At 49.3% G+C, this 22,974-nt stretch overlaps 1 protein-coding gene across 1 annotated transcript in view; it reads left to right on the forward strand.

Annotated features, from left to right (window-relative positions):
• The first annotated feature begins 4,782 nt into the window (after positions 1 to 4,782).
• Positions 4,783 to 22,974, forward strand: part of LOC121844522 (tuberin-like) — a 36,448-nt gene continuing 18,256 nt past the window's right edge. The window contains exons 1-13 of the mRNA XM_042314725.1: positions 4,783 to 4,853; positions 5,265 to 5,375; positions 6,250 to 6,397; positions 7,121 to 7,238; positions 7,582 to 7,630; positions 9,948 to 10,083; positions 13,517 to 13,577; positions 15,189 to 15,315; positions 15,444 to 15,587; positions 16,184 to 16,321; positions 17,856 to 17,959; positions 18,321 to 18,402; positions 18,502 to 18,657. Coding sequence (XP_042170659.1) covers positions 5,301 to 5,375; positions 6,250 to 6,397; positions 7,121 to 7,238; positions 7,582 to 7,630; positions 9,948 to 10,083; positions 13,517 to 13,577; positions 15,189 to 15,315; positions 15,444 to 15,587; positions 16,184 to 16,321; positions 17,856 to 17,959; positions 18,321 to 18,402; positions 18,502 to 18,657 — 1,338 coding nt within the window. The 5' untranslated portion in view covers positions 4,783 to 4,853; positions 5,265 to 5,300. The remainder of the gene's footprint in view (positions 4,854 to 5,264; positions 5,376 to 6,249; positions 6,398 to 7,120; positions 7,239 to 7,581; positions 7,631 to 9,947; positions 10,084 to 13,516; positions 13,578 to 15,188; positions 15,316 to 15,443; positions 15,588 to 16,183; positions 16,322 to 17,855; positions 17,960 to 18,320; positions 18,403 to 18,501; positions 18,658 to 22,974) is intronic.

Genomic DNA, 22,974 nt, shown 5'->3' on the forward strand with positions numbered 1-22,974 from the left:
ACTGTACACACACACATACTGTACACACACACACATACTGTACACACACACACATACTGTACACACACACACACACATCGCACACACACACACACACATACTGTACACACACACATACTGTACACACACATACTGTACACACACACATACCACACACACATACCACACACACACACACATACTGTACACACACATACTGTACACACACACATACCACACACATATACTGTACACACACACACACACATACCACACATACTGTACACACACATACCACACACACATACTGTACACACACATACCATACACACATACCACACACACATACTGTACACACACACACATACTGTACACACACACACATACTGTACACACACACACACTGTACACACACACATACTGTACACACACATACCACACATACTGTACACACACACCACACACACTGTACACACACATACTGCACACACACACACACATACTGTACACACACACACACACACATACACTGTACACACACACACATACTGTACACACACACACATACTGTACACACACATACTGTACACACACACACATACTGTACACACACACACATACTGTACACACACACACATACTGTACACACACACATACCACACACACACATACCACACACACACATACTGTACCACACACACACATACCACACATACTGTACACACACACACACATACCGTACACACACATACTGTACACACACACATACCACACACATATACTGTACACACACATACTGTACACACACACATACCACACACATATACTGTACACACACACATACTGTACACACACACATACTGTACACACACACACATACTGTACACACACACACATACTGTACACACACATACTGTACACACACACACATACTGTACACACACACACATACTGTACACACACACATACTGTACACACACATACCACACACACACATACTGTACACACACACATACCACACACACACACACTGTACACACACACATACTGTACACACACACACATACTGTACACACACACACATACTGTACACACACACACACACACATCGCACACACACACACATACTGTACACACACACATACTGTACACACACATACTGTACACACACACATACCACACACATATACTGTACACACACACACACACACATACCACACACACACGTACACACACACATACTGTACACACACATACCACACACACATACTGTACACACACATACCATACACACATACCACACACACATACTGTACACACACACACACACATACTGTACACACACACACATACTGTACACACACACACACTGTACACACACACTGTACACACACACATACTGTACACACACACCACACATACTGTACACACACACACACACATACTGTACACACACATACCACACATACTGTACACACACACCACACACATACTGTACACACATACTGTACATACCACACACACACACATACTGTACATACCACACACACACACATACTGTACATACCACACACACACATACTGAACACACACACATACTGTACACACACACACACACATACTGTACACACACACATACTGTACATACCACACACACACATACTGTACACACACACATACCACACACACACATACTGTACACACACACACATACTGTACACACACACATACCACACACACACATACTGTACACACACACACATACTGTACACACACACACATATACACACACACACATACTGTACACACACACATACTGTACACACACATACTGTACACACACATACTGTACACACACACATACTGTACACACACACACATACTGTACACACACACACATACTGTACACACACACATACCACACACACACATACTGTACACACACACATACCACACACACACATACCACACATACTGTACACACACACACATACCGTACACACACATACTGTACACACACACATACCACACACATATACTTTACACACACATACTGTACACACACACATACCACACACATATACTGTACACACATACTGTACACACATACTGTACACACACACATACTGTACACACACACATACTGTACACACACACACATACTGTACACACACACACATACTGTACACACACATACTGTACACACACACACATACTGTACACACACACACATACTGTACACACACATACCACACACACACATACTGTACACACACACATACCACACACACACACACTGTACACACACACATACTGTACACACACACACATACTGTACACACACACATACTGTACACACACACACACACATCGCACACACACACACATACTGTACACACACACATACTGTACACACACATACTGTACACACACACATACACACACACATACCACACACACATACTGTACACACACATACTGTACACACACACATACCACACACATATACTGTACACACACACACACACACACACATACCACACATACTGTACACACACATACACACACACATACTGTACACACACATACCATACACACATACCACACACACATACTGTACACACACACACATACTGTACACACACACACATACTGTACACACACACACTGTACACACACACATACTGTACACACACATACCACACATACTGTACACACACACCACACACACTGTACACACACATACTGCACACACACACACACATACTGTACACACACACACACACACATACTGTACACACACATACTGTACACACACACACATACTGTACACACACATACTGTACACACACACACATACTGTACACACACACATACTGTACACACACACACATACTGTACACACACACATACCACACACACACATACCACACACACACATACTGTACACACACACATACCACACACACACATACCACACATACTGTACACACACACACACATACCGTACACACACATACTGTGTACACACACACATACCACACACATATACTGTACACACACATACTGTACACACACACATACCACACACATATACTGTACACACACACATACTGTACACACACACATACTGTACACACACACACATACTGTACACACACACCCATACTGTACACACACATACTGTACACACACACACATACTGTACACACACACACATACTGTACACACACACATACTGTACACACACATACCACACACACACATACTGTACACACACACATACCACACACACACACACTGTACACACACACATACTGTACACACACACACATACTGTACACACACACACATACTGTACACACACACACACACACACGCACACACACACACATACTGTACACACACACATACTGTACACACACATACTGTACACACACACATACCACACACATATACTGTACACACACACACACACACACATACCACACACACACGTACACACACACATACTGTACACACACATACCACACACACATACTGTACACACACATACCATACACACATACCACACACACATACTGTACACACACACACACATACTGTACACACACACACATACTGTACACACACACACACTGTACACACACACTGTACACACACACATACTGTACACACACACCACACATACTGTACACACACACACACACATACTGTACACACACATACCACACATACTGTACACACACACCACACACATACTGTACACACATACTGTACATACCACACACACACACATACTGTACATACCACACACACACACATACTGTACATACCACACACACACATACTGAACACACACACATACTGTACACACACACACACACACATACTGTACACACACACATACTGTACATACCACACACACACATACTGTACACACACACATACCACACACACACATACTGTACACACACACACATACTGTACACACACACATACCACACACACACATACTGTACACACACACACATACTGTACACACATACCACACACACACATACTGTACACACACACACATACCACACACACACATACCACACACACACATACTGTACACACACACATACCACACACACACATACTGTACACACACACATACACACACACATATACTGTACACACACATACTGTACACACACATACCGTACACACACGTACACACACACATACTGTACACACACATACCACACACACATACTGTACACACACACACATACTGTACACACATACCACACACACACATACCACACACACACATACCACACACACACATACTGTACACACACACACATATACCGACACACACACACACACACACACACACACACACACACACACACACTGTACACACACACACTGTACACACACACATACTGTACACACACACACCCCACACACTGTACACACACACACCCCCCACTGTACACACACACACCACACACATGTGTACACACACATACTGTACACACACACATATGTGTACACACACACACACACATACTGTACACACACATACCACACATACTGTACACACGCTTAACACATATACTGTACACACACATACTGTACACACACATACTTGTACCTTCCACATACACACACACACACATACCACACACACATACTGTGTGTACACACAATGTGTGTACACACACACATACTGTACACACATATTTAACACACAATGTTTTTCTGTCTCTGACCATCTTGCTGTCTTTCTCTTCAGGAGCTGCACTGACTGTGGCCTTAGCAACAGAATCCGGGTTGCTAACCATGTCTCCGACCTGGCCAAGGCCAAGAAGTTTGAGGAGGTGAGAGAGCACTGTGTGTGTGTGTGTGTGTATTTAATGTGTGTGTATTTAATGTGTGTGTGTATAATAGTGTGTGTGTGTATAATAGTGTGTGTGTGTGTATAATAGTGTGTGTGTGTGTATTAATGTGTGTGTATGTGTGTGTGTGTGTTAATGTGTGTGTGTGTGTATTAATGTGTGTGTGTGTGTGTGTGTGTGTATTAATGTGTGTGTGTGTGTGTGTGTGTATTAATGTGTGTGTGTGTGTGTGTGTGTGTGTATTAATGTGTGTATTGTGTGTGTGTGTGTGTGTATTAATGTGTGTGTGTGTGTGTGTGTGTGTGTATTAATGTGTGTGTGTGTGTGTGTGTGTGTATTAATGTGTGTGTGTATTAATGTGTGTGTGTGTGTGTGTGTGTGTGTGTGTTACAGCATGCAGTGGAAGCCGTATGGAAGGCGGTGGAGGACATGCTGACTCCAGAACAGCCACCTGAAGCTAGACATGCTGTCCTGCTGCTCCTCAGAGCTGTCATACAGGGACAGGTACACACACACACACACATGCACACACACAGACACACACGCACACACACAGACATACACACACACACTATCTAGGAGGCACCACAGAGAACAAGAAAGTATGTTGACTTCCTGTGTGTGTTGCCTCCCTCTCCCTGTGTGTGTTGCCTCCCTCTCCCTGTGTGTGTTGCCTCCCTCTCCCTGTGTGTGTTGCCTCCCTCTCCCTGTGTGTGTTGCCTCCCTCTCCCTGTGTGTGTTGCCTCCCTCTCCCTGTGTGTTGCCTCCCTCTCCCTGTGTGTGTTGCCTCCCTCCTCTGTGTGTGTTGCCTCCCTCTCCCTGTGTGTGTTGCCTCCCTCTCCCTGTGTGTGTTGCCTCCCTCTCCCTCTGTGTGTTGCCTCCCTCTCCCTGTGTGTGTTGCCTCCCTCTCCCTGTGTGTGTTGCCTCCCTCTCCCTGTGTGTTGCCTCCTCTCCCTGTGTGTTGCCTCCCTCTCCCTGTGTGTGTTGCCTCCCTCTCCCTGTGTGTGTTGCCTCCTCTCCCTGTGTGTGTTGCCTCCTCTCTCTGTGTGTGTTGCCTCCCTCTCTCTGTGTGTGTTGCCTCCCTCTCTCTGTGTGTTGCCTCCCTCTCTCTGTGTGTGTTGCCTCCCTCTCTCTGTGTGTGTTGCCTCCTCTCTCCCTGTGTGTGTTGCCTCCTCTCCCTGTGTGTGTTGCCTCCTCTCTCTGTGTGTGTTGCCTCCCTCTCCCTGTGTGTGTTGCCTCCCCTCTCCCTGTGTGTGTTGCCTCCCTCTCCCTGTGTGTTGCCTCCCTCTCCCTGTGTGTGTTGCCTCCCTCTCCCTGTGTGTGTTGCCTCCCTCTCTCTCTGTGTGTGTTGCCTCCTCTCTGTGTGTGTGTCTACCAGGGTGAGCGTCTGGGTCCTCTGCGGGCCTTCTTCTTCAAGGTGATCAGAGACTACCAGCCGTCCAATGAGGACCTGTCTGACAGGCTGGAGGTGTTCAAGGCCCTGACGGAGAACGGGAAGGACATCACGTACCTGGAGGAGGACATAGGTGAAACACACACCTTACAACATCAACCCTTTTTACACTTTGACCTGTAGATGGTTCCACCCCACAGTCTTTTGACAGACGTTACACTACCATGTTACCATGTTACCATGTTACGAGTCTGTCCATGAGATATTCACTGGCCCAATGAATAGCCCAACTGGGACCCTTGAGAAAGATATTGACTGATTGGTCACGATATTTTTGACTGATTGGTCACGATATTTTTGACTGATTGGTATATTTTTGACTGATTGGTCACAATATTTTTGACTGATTGGTCACAATATTTTTGACTGATTGGTCACAATATTTTTGACTGATTGGTCACAATATTTTTGACTGATTGGTCACAATATTTTTGACTGATTTGGTCACAATATTTTTGACTGATTTGGTCACAATATTTTTGACTGATTGGTCACAATATTTTTGACTGATTGGTCACAATATTTTTGACTGATTGGTCACAATATTTTTGACTGATTGGTCACAATATTTTGACTGATTTGGTCACTGATATTTTTGACTGATTTGGTCACGATATTTTGACTGATTTGGTCACGATATTTTGACTGATTTGGTCATGATATTTTGACTGATTTGGTCACGATATTTTGACTGATTTGGTCACGATATTTTGACTGATTTGGTCACGATATTTTGACTGATTTGGTCACGATATGTTTGACTGACTGGTTGATTTAATTTATTGATCACCTACAGCTGGGTTTGTCCTGCTGTGGATGGACATTGGTCTGACTGCTGACTTCCTCCACGTCCTGGTCAACCTGGTCAAGTTCAACAGCTGCTACCTCGACCAGAACGTATCCGTCATGGTCCAGTAAGAACACACACAGTCTTGTACAACTAACCTTGTGGGGACACACAATTCAGTCCCATTCAAAATACTATTTTCCCTAACCTGTGCCCTAACCTGTGCCCTAACCCCTAACCTGTGCCCTAACCTTAACTCGAAACCCTAGCTCCTAACCCTCAACCTAACTCTGTAACTCCTAACACTAATTCTACCCTAAACCCCACTAGAAATGGCATTTGACCTTGTAGGGCTAATAAAATGTCCCCAGTTGGTCAAATTTTTGTTAGTATAATATTTTTGTGGGGTCTTCTGATTAGTTAAACACACACGCGCGCTAGGTCTCAGTGTGTGTGGTTTTGTCCAACAGGAAGATCTGTCTGCTGTGTAACCGGACTACAGCCTCTACAGACATTGAGGTAATATTTCATTTACTCTGCAGACATTGAGGTAATATTTCATTTACTCTGCAGACAGACATTGAGGTAATATTTCATTTACTCTGCAGACATTGAGGTAATATTTAATTTACTCTGATGTCGAGGTTTACAACTCTGGACTTTTTATTCATGAGGTCATTAACCCTTACGTGTCTCTGTGTGTGTGTCGTCTGTGTGTGTGTGTGTGTCGTCTGTGTGTGTGTGTGTGTCCTCTGTGTGTGTGTGTGTGTGTGTCGGTGTGTGTGTGTGTCGTCTCTCGTGTGTGTGTGTGTGTGTGTGTGTGTGTCGTCTCGGTGTGTGTGTGTGTGTGTGTGTCGTCTCGGTGTGTGTGTGTGTGTGTGTGTGTGTGTCGTCTCGGTGTGTGTGTGTGTCTCGGTGTGTGTGTGTGTGTGTCGTCTCGGTGTGTGTGTGTGTGTCTGTGTGTGTGTGTGTGTCGTCTCGGTGTGTGTGTGTGTGTGTGTCGTCTCGTGTGTGTGTGTGTGTCGTCTCGGTGTGTGTGTGTGTGTCGTCTCGGTGTGTGTGTGTGTGTGTCGTCCGGTGTGTGTGTGTCGTCTCGGTGTGTGTGTGTGTCGTCTCGTGTGTGTGTGTGTCGTCTCGGTGTGTGTGTGTCGTCTCGGTGTGTGTGTGTGTGTCGTCTCGTGTGTGTGTGTGTGTGTGTGTGTGTGTGTCGTCTCGGTGTGTGTGTGTCGTCTCGGTGTGTGTGTGTGTCGTCTCGGTGTGTGTGTGTGTGTGTGTCGTCTCGGTGTGTGTGTGTGTGTGTCGTCTCGGTATGTGTGTGTGTGTGTGTGTCGTCTCGGTATGTGTGTGTGTGTGTGTCGTCTCGGTATGTGTGTGTGTCGTCTCGGTATGTGTGTGTGTGTGTCGTCTCGGTATGTGTGTGTGTGTGTGTCGTCTCGGTGTGTGTGTGTGTGTCGTCTCGGTATGTGTGTGTGTGTGTCGTCTCGGTGTGTGTGTGTGTGTCGTCTCGGGTGTGTGTGTGTGTGTCGTCTCGGTGTGTGTGTGTGTGTGTCGTCTCGGTATGTGTGTGTGTGTGTCGTCTCGGTATGTGTGTGTGTGTGTGTGTGTGTGTGTGTGTCGTCTCGGTATGTGTGTGTGTCGTCTCGGTGTGTGTGTCGTCTCGGTATGTGTGTGTGTGTGTCGTCTCGGTGTGTGTGTGTGTGTGTGTCGGTGTGTGTGTGTGTCGTCTCGGTGTGTGTGTGTGTGTCGTCTCGGTATGTGTGTGTGTGTGTGTGTGTCTCGGTCTGTGTGTGTGTGTGTGTCGTCTCGGTATGTGTGTGTGTGTGTGTGTCGTCTCGGTATGTGTGTGTGTGTGTCGTCTGTGTGTGTGTCTCGGTGTGTGTGTGTGTGTGTGTCGTCCTCTGTGGTGTGTGTGTCGGTGTGTGTGTGTGTGTGTCGTCTCGGTGTGTGTGTGTGTCGTCTCTGTGTGTGTGTGTGTGCGTCTCGTCTCGTGTGTGTGTGTGTGTGTCGTCTCGGTGTGTGTGTGTGTGTCGTCTCGGTGTGTGTGTGTGTGTGTGTGTGTGTCGTCTCGGTGTGTGTGTGTGTGTCATCTCGGTGTGTGTGTGTGTGTGTGTGTGTGTGTGTGTGTGGTGTGTGTGTGTGTCGTCTCGGTGTGTGTGTGTGTGTGTCGTCTCTGTGTGTGTGTGTGTCGTCTCGGTGTGTGTGTGTGTGTCTGTGTGTGTGTGTGTCGTCTCGGTGTTGTGTGTGTCGTCTCGGTGTTTGTGTGTCGTCTCGGTGTGTGTGTGTGTCGTCTCGGTGTGTGTGTGTGTGTCGTCTCGGTGTGTGTGTGTCGTCTCGGTGTGTGTGTGTGTCGTCTCGGTGTGTGTGTGTGTGTCGTCTCGGTGTGTGTGTGTGTGTGTCGTCTCGTGTGTGTGTGTGTGTGTGTCTGTCGTCTCGGTATGTGTGTGTGTGTGTGTGTGTCGTCTCGGTATGTGTGTGTGTGTGTGTCTCGGTATGTGTGTGTGTGTGTGTCGTCGGGTGTGTGTGTGTGTGTCGTCTCGGTATGTGTGTGTGTGTGTCGTCTCGGTATGTGTGTGTGTGTGTGTGTGTCGTCTCGGTATGTGTGTGTGTGTGTGTGTCGTCTCGTGTGTGTGTGTCGTCTCGTGTGTGTGTGTGTGTCGTCTCGGTGTGTGTGTCGTCTCGTGTGTGTGTGTGTGTGTGTGTCGTCTCGGTGGTGTGTGTGTGTGTGTGTCGTCTCGGTATGTGTGTGTGTGTGTGTCTCGTGTGTGTGTGTGTGTGTGTGTGTGTGTCGTCTCGGTGTGTGTGTGTGTGTGTGTGGTGTGTGTGTGTGTGTGTCCAGATGGCTCTACAGGTGCTGGATGCGGTGGTGTGTTATAACTGCCTCCCCTCTGACTCCCTCACCGTCTTCATCATCACTCTCTGTCGCACCGTCAACGTCAAGGAGTTCTGTGAGTCCTGCTGGAAGGTGAGGGAGTGTGTGTGAGGGAGTGTGTGTGAGGGAGTGTTGTTGAGTGTGTGAGGGAGTGTTGTAGAGTGTGTGTCTGATGATCTACTTGTCATGTTAATTAATCTGACTAAACAATAATAATAATAGTATTGATTTAATATTCTAACATCTAACTGTTAGAAATGATCAACAGATTATACACAATCTGGCAGATGATAATACTGCTCCTTCTCTCTCATCTCCCCTCTCCTCCTCTCTCATCTGCCCTCTCCTCCTCTATCATCTCCTCTATCATCTCCCCTCTCCTCCTCTATCATCTCCTCTCATCTCCCCTCTCCTCCTCTCTCATCTCCCTCTCCTCCTCTCTCATCTCCCCTCTCCTCCTCTCTCATCTCCCCTCTCCTCCTCTCTCATCTCCCTCTCCTCCTCTCTCATCTCCCCTCTCCTCCTCTCTCATCTCCCCCTCTCTCTCATCTCCCCTCTCCTCCTCTCTCATCTCCCCTCTCTCTCATCTCCCCTCTCTCTCATCTCCCTCCCCTCTCCTCCTCTATCATCTCCCCTCTCCTCCTCTATCATCTCCCCTCTCCTCCTCTATCATCTCCCTCTCCTCCTTTCTCATCTCCCCTCTCCTCCTCTCTCATCTCCCCTCTCCTCCTCTCTCCTCCTCTCTCCTCCTCCCTCATCTCCTCTCCTCCTCCCTCATCTCCTCTCCTACTCTCTCATCTCTCCTCTCCTCCTCTCTCATCTCACCTCTCCTACTCTCTCATCTCACCTCTCCTACTCTCTCATCTCACCTCTCCTCCTCTCTCATCTCACCTCTCCTCCTCTCTCATCTCACCTCTCTCTCCTCCTCCCCTCTCTCCTCTCTCATCTCACCTCTCCTACTCTCTCATCTCACCTCTCCTACTCTCTCATCTCCCCTCTCCTACTCTCTCATCTCACCTCTCCTACTCTCTCATCTCACCTCTCCTACTCTCTCATCTCACCTCTCCTCTCTCTCATCTCACCTCTCTCCTCCTCTCTCATCTCACCTCTCCTCCTCCCCTCTCCTCCTCGCTCATCTCTCCTCCTCTCTCACCTCCCCTCTCTCTCTCATCTCCCCCCTCTCTCTCATCTCCCCTCTCTCTCTCTCATCTCCCCCTCTCTCTCCCTCTCCTCCTCTCATCTCCCCTCTCCTCCTCCCTCCTACTCTCTCATCTCCCCTCCTACTCTCTCATCTCCCTCTCTTCCTCTCTCATCTCTCCTCTCTCTCTCTCATCTCCCTCTCCTCTCCTCTCTCTCTCTCTCCTCTCCTCTCTCTCATCTCTCCTCTCCCTCTCTCTCATCTCTCATCTCTCCTCTCCTCTCCTCTCATCTCCCCTCTCCTCCTCTCTCTCATCTCTCCTCTCCTCTCTCTCATATCTCTCTCCTCTCTCTCTCCTCATCTCTCCTCTCCTCATCTCCTCTCTCCTCCCTCTCTCATCTCTCCTCCTCCCTCTCTCCTCTCTCTCATCTCCCCTCTCTCATCTCCTCTCCCTCTCTCTCTCACCTCCCCCTCTCTCTCCCATCTCCCTCTCTCTCATCTCCCCTCTCTCTCTAATCTCCCCTCTCATCTCCCCTCTCCTCCTCTCATCTCCCCCTCCTCCTCCCTCCTACTCTCTCATCTCCCCTCCTCCTCTCTCATCTCACCTCTCTTCCTCTCTCATCTCTCTCTCATCTCCCTCTCTCTCCTCCTCTCTCTCCCTCTCCTCTCCTCTCTCTCATCTCTCCTCTCTCTCTCTCATCTCCCCCTCTCTCTCTCATCTCTCCTCTCCTCTCTCATCATCTCTCTCATCTCTCCTCTCATCTCTCTCTCTCTCTCTCTCTCCTCTCTCTCTCTCTCCTCTCCTCCTCTCTCTCTCATCTCCCCTCTCTCTCTCTCATCTCTCCTCTCCTCTCTCTCATCTCTCCCTCCTCTCTCTCATCTCCTCCTCCTCTCTCTCATCTCCTCTCCTCTCTCTCATCTCATCCTCCCTCTCTCTCATCTCTCCTCTCTCCTCTCCTCTCTCTCATCTCTCCTCTCTCTCTCTCTCTCTCATCTCTCCTCTCCTCTCTCTCATCTCTCCTCTCCTCTCTCTCATCTCTCCTCTCCTCTCTCTCATCTCTCCTCTCCTCATCTCTCCCTCCTCCTCTCTCTCAATCTCCCCTCTCCTCATCTCCTCCTCTCTCTCATCTCTCCCTCTCTCTCATCTCTCCTCTCTCCTCTCTCCTCTCTCTCATCTCTCCTCTCTCTCCTCTCTCATCTCTCCTCTCCTCTCTCTCATCTCTCCCTCTCCTCATCTCTCATCTCCTCACTCTCCTCCTCTCTCTCATCTCTCCTCTCTCTCCTTCTCCTCTCTCCTCTCTCCTCTCTCTCTCCCTCTCTCTCTCCTCCTCTCTCTCATCTCTCCTCTCCTCTCTCATCTCTCCTCTCTCTCATCTCTCCTATCCTCTCTCTCATCTCTCCTCTCATCTCTCCCCTCTCTCTCTCATCTCTCCTCTCCTCTCTCTCATCTCTCCTCTCTCTCATCTCCCTCTCTCATCTCTCCCCTCTCCTCCTCCTCTCTCTCATCTCCCTCTCTCCTCATCTCTCCCTCTCTCCTCCTCTCTCTCCTCTCTCTCATCTCTCCTCTCATCTCATCTCCTCTCTCTCATCTCTCCTCTCATCTCTCTCATCTCTCCTCTCATCTCTCCTCTCCCTCTCTCTCTCATCTCTCCTCTCCTCTCCTCATCTCTCCTCTCCTCCCTCATCTCCTCCTCTCTCTCTCATCTCTCCTCTCTCCCTCTCTCTCTCTCTCTCATCTCTCCTCTCCTCTCTCTCTCTCATCTCTCCTCTCATCTCTCTCCTCATCTCTCCTCTCCTCTCTCTCATCTCTCCTCTCATCTCTCTCCTCTCATCTCTCCTCTCATCTCTCCTCTCCTCTCTCTCATCTCTCCTCTCCTCTCTCTCATCTCTCCTCTCCTCTCTCTCATCTCTCCTCTCTCTCTCTCATCTCTCCTCTCCTCTCTCTCATCTCCTCCCTCTCTCTCTCATCTCCCCCTCCTCTCTCTCATCTCCCTCTCCTCTCTCTCTCATCTCCCCTCTCCTCCTCTCTCTCATCTCTCCTCTCATCTCTCATCTGCCCTCTCTCTCTCATCTCCCCTCCTACTCTCTCCTCTCCTTCTCCCCCCCTCTCCTCCTCTCCCTCCTCATCTCCCCCTCTCTCTCCTCTCCCCTCCTACTCTCTCCTCTCCTTCTCCCCTCTCCTCTCTCTCCCTCCCTCTCTCCTCTCCTCTCCCCTCCTCTCTCCCCTCCATCTCCCCCTCTCCTCCTCTCCCCCTCTCCTCCTCTCTCCCCTCTCCTTCTCCCCTCTCCTCCTCTCCCCTCCTACTCTCTCCTCTCCCCTCTCCTCTCTCTCCCCTCCTACTCTCCTCCTCTCCTCTCCTCCCTCCCCTCTCCTCCATCTCTCCAGTTGATGAGGAAGGTGTTGGGACTCATCTGGGCCATAGTGCCATATACACCATGTGCCGTATCATGGAGGAGAGGTAACAACCTGTGTCCCTCCTTGTGTGTCTAACCTGTCCTCTCTGTGTGTTTAACCTGTCCCTCCCTCTGTGTGTGTGTCTAACCTGTCCTCTCTGTGTGTCTAACCTGTCCTCTCTGTGTGTTTAACCTGTCCTCTCTGTGTGTGTGTGTCTAACCTGTCCTCTCGGTGTGTCTGACCTGTCCTCTCTGTGTGTTTAACCTGTCCTCTCTCTGTGTCTAACCTGTCCCTCTGTGTGTCTGACCTGTCCTCTCTGTGTGTTTAACCTGTCCTCTCTGTGTGTGTGTGTGTCTAACCTGTCCTCTGTGTGTCTGACCTGTCCTCTCTGTGTGTTTAACCTGTCCTCTCTGTGTGTGTGTGTGTCTAACCTGTCCTCTCGGTGTGTCTGACCTGTCCTCTGTGTGTTTAACCTGTCCTCTCTGTGTGTGTGTGTGTGTGTGTGTCTAACCTGTCCTCTCTGTGTGTCTAACCTGTCCTCTCTGTGTGTCTAACCTGTCCTCTCTGTGTGTCTAACCTGTCCTCTCTGTGTCTAACCTGTCCTCTCTGTGTGTCTAACCTGTCCTCTCTGTGTGTCTAACCTGTCCTCTCTGTGTGTCTAACCTGTCCTCTCTGTGTGTCTAACCTGTCCTCTCTGTGTGTCTAACCTGTCCTCTCTGTGTGTCTAACCTGTCCTCTCTGTGTGTCTAACCTGTCCTCTCTGTGTGTGTGTCTAACCTGTGTGTGTGTGTCTAACCCTCTCTGTGTGTCTAACCTGTCCTCTCTGTGTGTCTAACCTGTCCTCTCTCTGTGTGTTTAACCTGTCCTCTGTGTGTGTCTAACCAGTCCTCTCTGTGTGTGTCTAACCTGTCCTCTCTCTGTGTGGTGTCTAACCTGTCCTCTCTGTGTGTGTGTCTAACCTGTCCCTCTCTGTGTGTGTCTAACCTGTCCTCTCTCTGTGTGTGTCTAACCAGTCCTCTCTCTGTGTGTGTCTAACCTGTCCTCTCTGTGTGTGTCTAACCTGTGTCTCTCTGTGTGTGTCTAACCTGTCCTCTCTCTGTGTGTGTCTAACCTGTCCTCTCTGTGTGTGTCTAACCAGTCCTCTCTCTGTGTGTGTCTAACCTGTCCTCTCTGTGTGTGTGTCTAACCAGTCCTCTCTCTGTGTGTCTAACCTGTCCTCTCTCTGTGTGTGTCTAACCTGTCCTCTCTCTGTGTGTGTCTAACCTGTCCTCTCTGTGTGTGTCTAACCAGTCCTCTCTCTGTGTGTGTCTAACCTGTCCTCTCTCTGTGGGTCTAACCTGTCCTCTCTCTGTGTGTGTCTAACCTGTCCTCTCTCTGTGTGTGTCTAACCTGTCCTCTCTCTGTGTGTGTCTGTCTGTTCAACCTGTCCTCTCTCTGTGTGTGTCTAACCTGTCCTCTCTGTGTGTGTGTCTAACCTGTCCTCTCTGTGTGTGTCTGACCTGTCCTCTCTGTGTGTGTGTCTAACCAGTCCTCTCTCTGTGTGTGTCTAACCTGTCCTCTCTCTGTGTGTGTCTAACCTGTCCTCTCTCTGTGTGTGTCTAACCTGTCCTCTCTGTGTGTGTCTAACCTGTCCTCTCTCTGTGTGTGTCTAACCTGTCCTCTCTCTCTCTGTCAGGGCGTATATGGAGGATTCTCCATTGCTGAGAGGAGCAGTGTTCTTTGTAGGGATGGCTCTATGGGGGGCGCACCGTCTCCCAGCCTTAAAGAACACCCCTACCCTGGTCCTCCCATCATTCTATAAGGTAGGATCCAGAGAGGGAGGGGGTAGAGAGGGAGGGGGGAGAGATGGAGGAAAGATTCAGCATTTTAAAGGTGCATTAGAGCAGTTTTTACTTTGACCTCTGACCAACCCCTGACCTTTAACCCCCAGGCGATGTGGTGTGCCAACGAGATGGTGTCGTATGAGATCGTTCTGTCCATCACCAGACTGATAAAGAAGTATGGCAAGGAACTCCAGGTGGTCACATGGGACATACTGCTGGGGATCATAGAGAGGTTACTACAGCAGATTCAGGTACACACACAGACACACACAGACAGAGACACACACACACACACACACTTCACACAGAGACACACACACACACAGACACAGACAGACAGACAGACAGACAGAGACACACTCACACACACACACAGACAGACAGAGACAGACACACACACACACACACAGACACACACAGAGATCACACACACACACACACACACACAGACAGACACACAGACACACAGAACATGAATGACAGACACACACGACACACACACACACAGAGACTCCAGTCGATAGGCAGAGCAGAGCTGAAGTCCATAGTGTTTGACAGAGACAGTCGATAGGCAGAGCAGAGCTGAAGTCCATAGTGTTTGAGTTGTCTCTCCAGTCGATAGGCAGAGCAGAGCTGAAGTCCATAGTGTTTGAGTTGTCTCTCCAGTCGATAGGCAGTGCAGAGCTGAAGTCCATAGTGTTTGAGTTGTCTCTCCAGTCGATAGGCAGTGCAGAGCTGAAGTCCATAGTGTTTGAGTTAGGCAGTGCAGAGTCTGAAGTCCAGTCGTTTGAGTTGTCTCTCCAGATAGGCAGAGCTGAAGTCCATAGTGTTTGAGTTGTCTCTCCAGTCGATAGGCAGTGCAGAGCTGAAGTCCATAGTGTTTGAGTTGCTGACTACAGTGGAGGAGCTCTATGAGCAGAACGGCTTCCATGGATCATCTGACAAGTTCTTCAGTCTGGTGGAGAAGTGTGCTGACAAAAGACCTGTAAGTCACTCCTCCTCTTCCTCCACTTCCCCTCTTCTCCTTTCCTCCTCTCATCGGCCCTCCTCTTCCTCCTCTTCCCTGTCTTCTCCTCTTCTTCCCCCTCTTCTCCTTTCCTCCCCTCATAGGCCCTCCTCTTCCCCCTCTTCTCCTCTCCCCCTCTTCTCCTTTCCTCCTCACATAGGCCCTCCTCTTCCCCTCTTCTCCTCTCCCCCTCTCATCAGCCCTCCAATTCCTCTTCTTTTCCTTTCCTCCTCTCATCAGCCCTCCTCTTCTCCTTTCCTCCTCTTCTCCTTTCCTCCTCTCATCGGCCCTCCTCTTCTCCTTTCCTCCTCTTCTCCTTTCCTCCTCTTCTCCTTTCCTCCTCTTCTCCTTTCCTCCTCTCATCAGCCCTCCAATTCCTCCTCTTCTCCTTTCCCCCTCTTCTCCTTTCCTCCTCTTCTCCTTTCCTCCTCTTCTCCTTTCCTCCTCTCTCATCGGCCCTCCTCTTCTCCTTTCCCCCTCTTCTCCTTTCCCCCTCTTCTCCTTTCCTCCTCTCATCGGCCCTCCTCTTCCTCCTCTTCCCTGTCTCTCCTCTTCTTCCCCCTCTTCTCCTTTCCTCCTCACATAGGCCCTCCTCTTCCCCCTCTTCTCCTCTCCCCCTCTTCTCCTTTCCTCCTCACATAGGCCCTCCTCTTCCCCCTCTTCTCCTCTTCCCCTCTCATCAGCCCTCCAATTCCTCCTCTTTTCCTTTCCTCCTCTCATCAGCCCTCCTCTTCTCCTTTCCTCCTCTTCTCCTTTCCTCCTCTCATCGGCCCTCCTCTTCTCCTTTCCTCCTCTTCTCCTTTCCTCCTCTTCTCCTTTCCTCCTCTTCTCCTTTCCTCCTCTCATCAGCCCTCCAATTCCTCCTCTTCTCCTTTCCCCCTCTTCTCCTTTCCTCCTCTTCTCCTTTCCTCCTCTTCTCCTTTCCTCCTCTCATCGGCCCTCCTCTTTCTCCTTTCCCCCTCTTCTCCTTTCCTCCTCTTCTCCTTTCCTCCTCTCCTTCGGCCCTCCTCTTCTCCTTTCCTCCTCTTCTCCTTTCCTCCTCTCATCAGCCCTCCAATTCCTCCTCTTCTCCTTTCCTCCTCTTCTCCTTTCCTCCTCTTCTCCTTTCCTCCTCTTCTCCTTTCCTCCTCTCATCAGCCCTCCAATTCCTCCTCTTCTCCTTTCCTCCTCTTCTCCTTTCCTCCTCTTCTCCTTTCCTCCTCTTCTCCTTTCCTCCTCTTCTCCTTTCCCCCTCTTCTCCTTTCCTCCTCTTCTCCTTTCCTCCTCTTCTCCTTTCCTCCTCTCATCAGCCCTCCAATTCCTCCTTCTCCTTTCCTCCTCTTCTCCTTTCCTCCTCTTCTCCTTTCCTCCTCTCATCGGCCCTCCTCTTCCTCCTCTTCTCCTTTCCTCCTCTCATCAGCCCTTCTCTCTTTCTCTTTATTCCCTGTGTCTGACAGTCTGTGTGATGTCTGTTATTTGCCTTCACTTTGTCTTCCATTGTTCTTGTAAGGAGTTGTTGTTGTGATGTCATCAGGATGCGTCGGTGCTGACTCTGATATCGTACCGGGCCCAGTCCATCCAGCCAGCTAAAGACGGGTGGATCCAAAACCTACACCGCCTTATGGAGAAGTTCTTCAGGTAACTGTATAGTGCTGTGTGGTCGCCACGGATACCAAAACAGGCAGTCGCCATGGAAACAAAAAACAAACTAAAAGTTGTTACAGGTGCCCGTTGAGTGATTGTCATTCCCGTCTTATGTTGAACATTATTTAGGGAAAGAAAGTGTGTTAAACTGCTTCTCTGGGTCTCTCTGGGTCTCTCTCTCTCTTTCTCTCTTTCTCTTTTTTTCTCTCTCTTTCTCTTTCTCTTTTTCTCTCTCTCTCTCTTTTCTCTCTCTCTCTCTCTCTCTTTCTCTCTCTCTCTCTGTCTCTCTCTCTTCTCTCTCTCTTTCTCTTTTTTTCTCTCTCGCTCTCTCTCTCTCTCTTTCTTTCCCCCCTAGGAATGAGAGTCGAGGTGTGATCAGGATCAAAGTGCTTCACATCCTCTCCTTTGTCCTCAGCACCAACCGCCAGCTCTACGAGGTACTCACCCACTCACTCACCATCAAACTATTCTCCTTCACTCCCTCTCCCGTTCTCTCCATCTCTCCCTGCGTGTTCATTCTGTCTCCTCCTTCCCAGGAGGAGCTGATTGAGGTGGTGGTGGTTCCTCAGCTCAGTGGGATAGCAGAGGACCGAGACCTGGCTGTGAGGAGACAGGCTACCCAGCTACTGGTGGACCTGGCTGAGAGCTGTAGTACACACCACTTCACCAGCCTCCTGGACATCATTCAGAGGGTAAGAGACACACACACCACTTCACCAGCCTCCTGGAGGGTAGGAGACACACACACCACTTCATCAGCCTCCTGGAGGGTAGGAGACACACACACCACTTCACCAGCCTCCTGGAGGGTAGGAGACACACACACCACTTCATCAGCCTCCTGGAGGGTAGCAGACACACACACCACTTCATCAGCCTCCTGGAGGGTAGGAGAGACACACACACCACTTCACCAGCCTCCTGGAGGGTAGGAGAGACACACACACCACTTCACCAGCCTCCTGGAGGGTAGGAGAGACACACACACCACTTCACCAGCCTCCTGGAGGGTAGGAGAGACACACACACCACTTCACCAGCCTCCTGGAGGGTAGGAGACACACACACACCACTTCACCAGCCTCCTGGAGGGTAGGAGAGACACACACCACTTCACCAGCCTCCTGGAGGGTAGGAGAGACACACACACCACTTCACCAGCCTCCTGGAGGGTAGGAGACACACACACCACTTCACCAGCCTCCTGGGGTAGGAGAGACACACACACCACTTCACCAGCCTCCTGGAGGGTAGGAGAGACACACACACCACTTCACCAGCCTCCTGGAGGGTAGGGGAGACACACACACACCACTTCACCAGCCTCCTGGAGGGTAGGAGAGACACACACACACCACTTCACCAGCCTCCTGGAGGGTAGGGGAGACAGATTGTGTGTGTGTAAAGTTAAAGGACCAGCAGCAGATGAAACGACAGCAAAGTGGTTACCCCGCCACTGTTTAAGTTGGAGGCTGAGGGACGAGGCTGAGGGACGAGGCTGAGGGACGAGGCTGAGGGACGAGGCTGAGGGACGAGGCTGAGGGACGAGGCTGAGGGACGGAGCTGGAGGAATGTAACCTCTGGAGGCTGAGGGACGAGGCTGAGGGACGAGGCTGAGGGACGAGGCTGAGGGACGAGGCTGAGGGACGAGGCTGAGGGACGAGGCTGAGGGACGGAGCTGGAGGAATGTAACCTCTCAGATTCATAGACAGAGCTGTGGATGCAAGGATCAACCATCCATAAAGACAAATAACTCAGAATATCAGAGCGAGCATGTGGAAGTTATATTCTTCAAGATTCAACGGGTTTGTATCAATCATATGAGTCCTCTGAAGGATGTAGCAACTACAGATGGTCCCTTTTAAAGGTGTGAAAGGTGTTTGTTTGTGAGAGGTTGTTCTCTCACTTGCTCGGATCCCTGCTTCTACAACTGCATTGCTTGTTGTTTGGGGTTTTAGGCTTCTGTAGAATGGAGAAAGGGCTTCATAAATACGTCAAATCCAATGTTATTGGTCACATACACATGGTTAGCAGATGTTATTGGTCACATGGTTAGCAGATGTTATTGGTCACATGGTTAGCAGATGTTATTGGTCACATACGCATGGTTAGCAGATGTTATTGGTCACATGGTTAGCAGATGTTATTGGTCACATGGTTAGCAGATGTTATTGGTCACATGGTTAGCAGATGTTATTGGTCACATACGCATGGTTAGCAGATGTCATTGGTCACATGGTTAGCAGATGTTATTGGTCACATGGTTAGCAGATGTTATTGGTCACATACGCATGGTTAGCAGATGTTATTGGTCACATGGTTAGCAGATGTTATTGGTCACATGGTTAGCAGATGTTATTGGTCACATACACATGGTTAGCAGATGTTATTGGTCACATACACATGGTTAGCAGATGTTATTGGTCACATGGTTAGCAGATGTTATTGGTCACATGGTTAGCAGATGTTATTGGTCACATACGCATGGTTAGCAGATGTTATTGGTCACATGGTTAGCAGATGTTATTGGTCACATGGTTAGCAGATGTTATTGGTCACATACACATGGTTAGCAGATGTTATTGGTCACATACACATGGTTAGCAGATGTTATTGGTCACATGGTTAGCAGATGTCATTGGTCACATACACATGGTTAGCAGATGTTATTGGTCACATGGTTAGCAGATGTCATTGGTCACATACACATGGTTAGCAGATGTTATTGGTCACATGGTTAGCAGATGTCATTGGTCACATACACATGGTTAGCAGATGTTATTGGTCACATGGTTAGCAGATGTCATTGGTCACATACACATGGTTAGCAGATGTTATTGGTCACATGGTTAGCAGATGTCATTGGTCACATACACATGGTTAGCAGATGTTATTGGTCACATACACATGGTTAGCAGATGTTATTGGTCACATGGTTAGCAGATGTCATTGGTCACATACGCATGGTTAGCAGATGTTATTGGTCACATACGCATGGTTAGCAGATGTTATTGGTCACATGGTTAGCAGATGTCATTGGTCACATACGCATGGTTAGCAGATGTCATTGGTCACATACACATGGTTAGCAGATGTTAATGCGAGTGTAGCGAAATGCTTGTGCTTCTAGTTCCGACCGTGCAGTAATATCTACCAAGCAATCTAACCTAACAATTCCACAACAACTACCTTATACACACAAGTGTAAATGAATGAATAAGAATATGTACATACAAATATATGAATGAGTGATGTCCGAACGGCATAGGCAAGATACAGTAGATGGTATAGAGTACAGTATATACATATGAGATGAGTAATGTAGGGTATGGAAACATTATATAAAGTGGCTAGTGAAACATTTATTACATCCAATTTTTAACTATTGAAGTGGCTAGAGATTTGAGTCAGTATGTTGGCAGCAGCCACTCAATGTTAGTGGTGGCTGTTTAACAGTCTGATGGCCTTGAGATAGAAGCTGTTTTTCAGTCTCTCGGTCCCAGCTTTGATGCACCTGTACTGACCTCGCCTTCTGGACGATAGCGGGGAGAACAGGCAGTGGCTCGGTGGTTGTCGTCCTTGATGATCTTTTTGTCCTTCCTGTAACATCGGGTGGTGTAGGTGTCCTGGAGGCCAGGTAGTTTGCCTCCGGTGATGCTTTGTGCAGATCTCACTACTGCGTTGTGCAGACCTCACCACCCTCTGGAGAGCCTTACGGTTGTGGGTGGAGCAGACCTCACTACCCTCTGGAGAGCCTTACGGTTGTGGGCGGAGCAGACCTGACTACCCTCTGGAGAGCCTTACGGTTGTGGGCGGAGCAGACCTCACTACCCTCTGGAGAGCCTTATGGTTGTGGGCGGAGCAGACCTCACTACCCTCTGGAGAGCCTTATGGTTGTGGGCGGAGCAGACCTCACTACCCTCTGGAGAGCCTTACGGTTGTGGGCGGAGCAGACCTCACTACCCTCTGAGAGCCTTATGGTTGTGGGCGGAGCAGACCTCACTACCCTCTGGAGAGCCTTACGGTTGTGGGCGGAGCAGACCTGACTACCCTCTGGAGAGCCTTACGGTTGTGGGCGGAGCAGACCTCACTACCCTCTGGAGAGCCTTACGGTTGTGGGCGGAGCAGACCTCATTACCCTCTGGAGAGCCTTACGGTTGTGGGCGGAGCAGACCTCATTACCCTCTGGAGAGCCTTACGGTTGTGGGCGGAGCAGACCTCACTACCCTCTGAGAGCCTTACGGTTGTGGGCGGAGCAGACCTCACTACCCTCTGGAGAGCCTTATGGTTGTGGGCGGAGCAGACCTCACTACCCTCTGGAGAGTCTTACGGTTGTGGGCGGAGCAGACCTCACTACCCTCTGGAGAGTCTTACGGTTGTGGGCGGAGCAGACCTCACTACCCTCTGGAGAGTCTTACGGTTGTGGGCGGAGCAGACCTCACTACCCTCTGGAGAGTCTTACGGTTGTGGGCGGAGCAGACCTCACTACCCTCTGGAGAGTCTTACGGTTGTGGGCGGAGCAGACCTCACTACCCTCTGGAGAGTCTTACGGTTGTGGGCGGAGCAGACCTCACTACCCCCAGGAGTGCCTTACGGTTGTGGGCGGAGCAGTTCCCGTACCAGGCGGTGATACAGCCCGACAGGATGCTCTCGATTGTGCATCTGTAAAAGTTTGAGTGTTTTCGTTGACAAGCCAAATTTCTTCAACCTCCTGAGGTTGCGCCTTCTTCACCACGCTGTCTGTGTGGGTGGACCATTTCAGTTTGTCCGTGATTTGTACACCGAGGAACTTAAAACTTTCCACCTTCTCCTCTGCCGTCCCATCGATGTGGATATGGGCGTGCTCCCTCTGCTGTTTCCTGAAGTCCACGATCATCTCCTTTGTTTTGTTGACTTTGAGTAAGAGATGTTTTCCTGACACTACACTCCGAGGACCCTCACCTCCTCCCCGTAGGCCGTCTCGTCGTTGTTGGTCATCAGACCTACCACTATAGTGTCGTCTACAAACT

Source organism: Oncorhynchus tshawytscha, unplaced genomic scaffold (assembly GCF_018296145.1).
Source record: "Oncorhynchus tshawytscha isolate Ot180627B unplaced genomic scaffold, Otsh_v2.0 Un_contig_1139_pilon_pilon, whole genome shotgun sequence".
Classification (NCBI taxonomy): domain Eukaryota; kingdom Metazoa; phylum Chordata; class Actinopteri; order Salmoniformes; family Salmonidae; genus Oncorhynchus; species Oncorhynchus tshawytscha.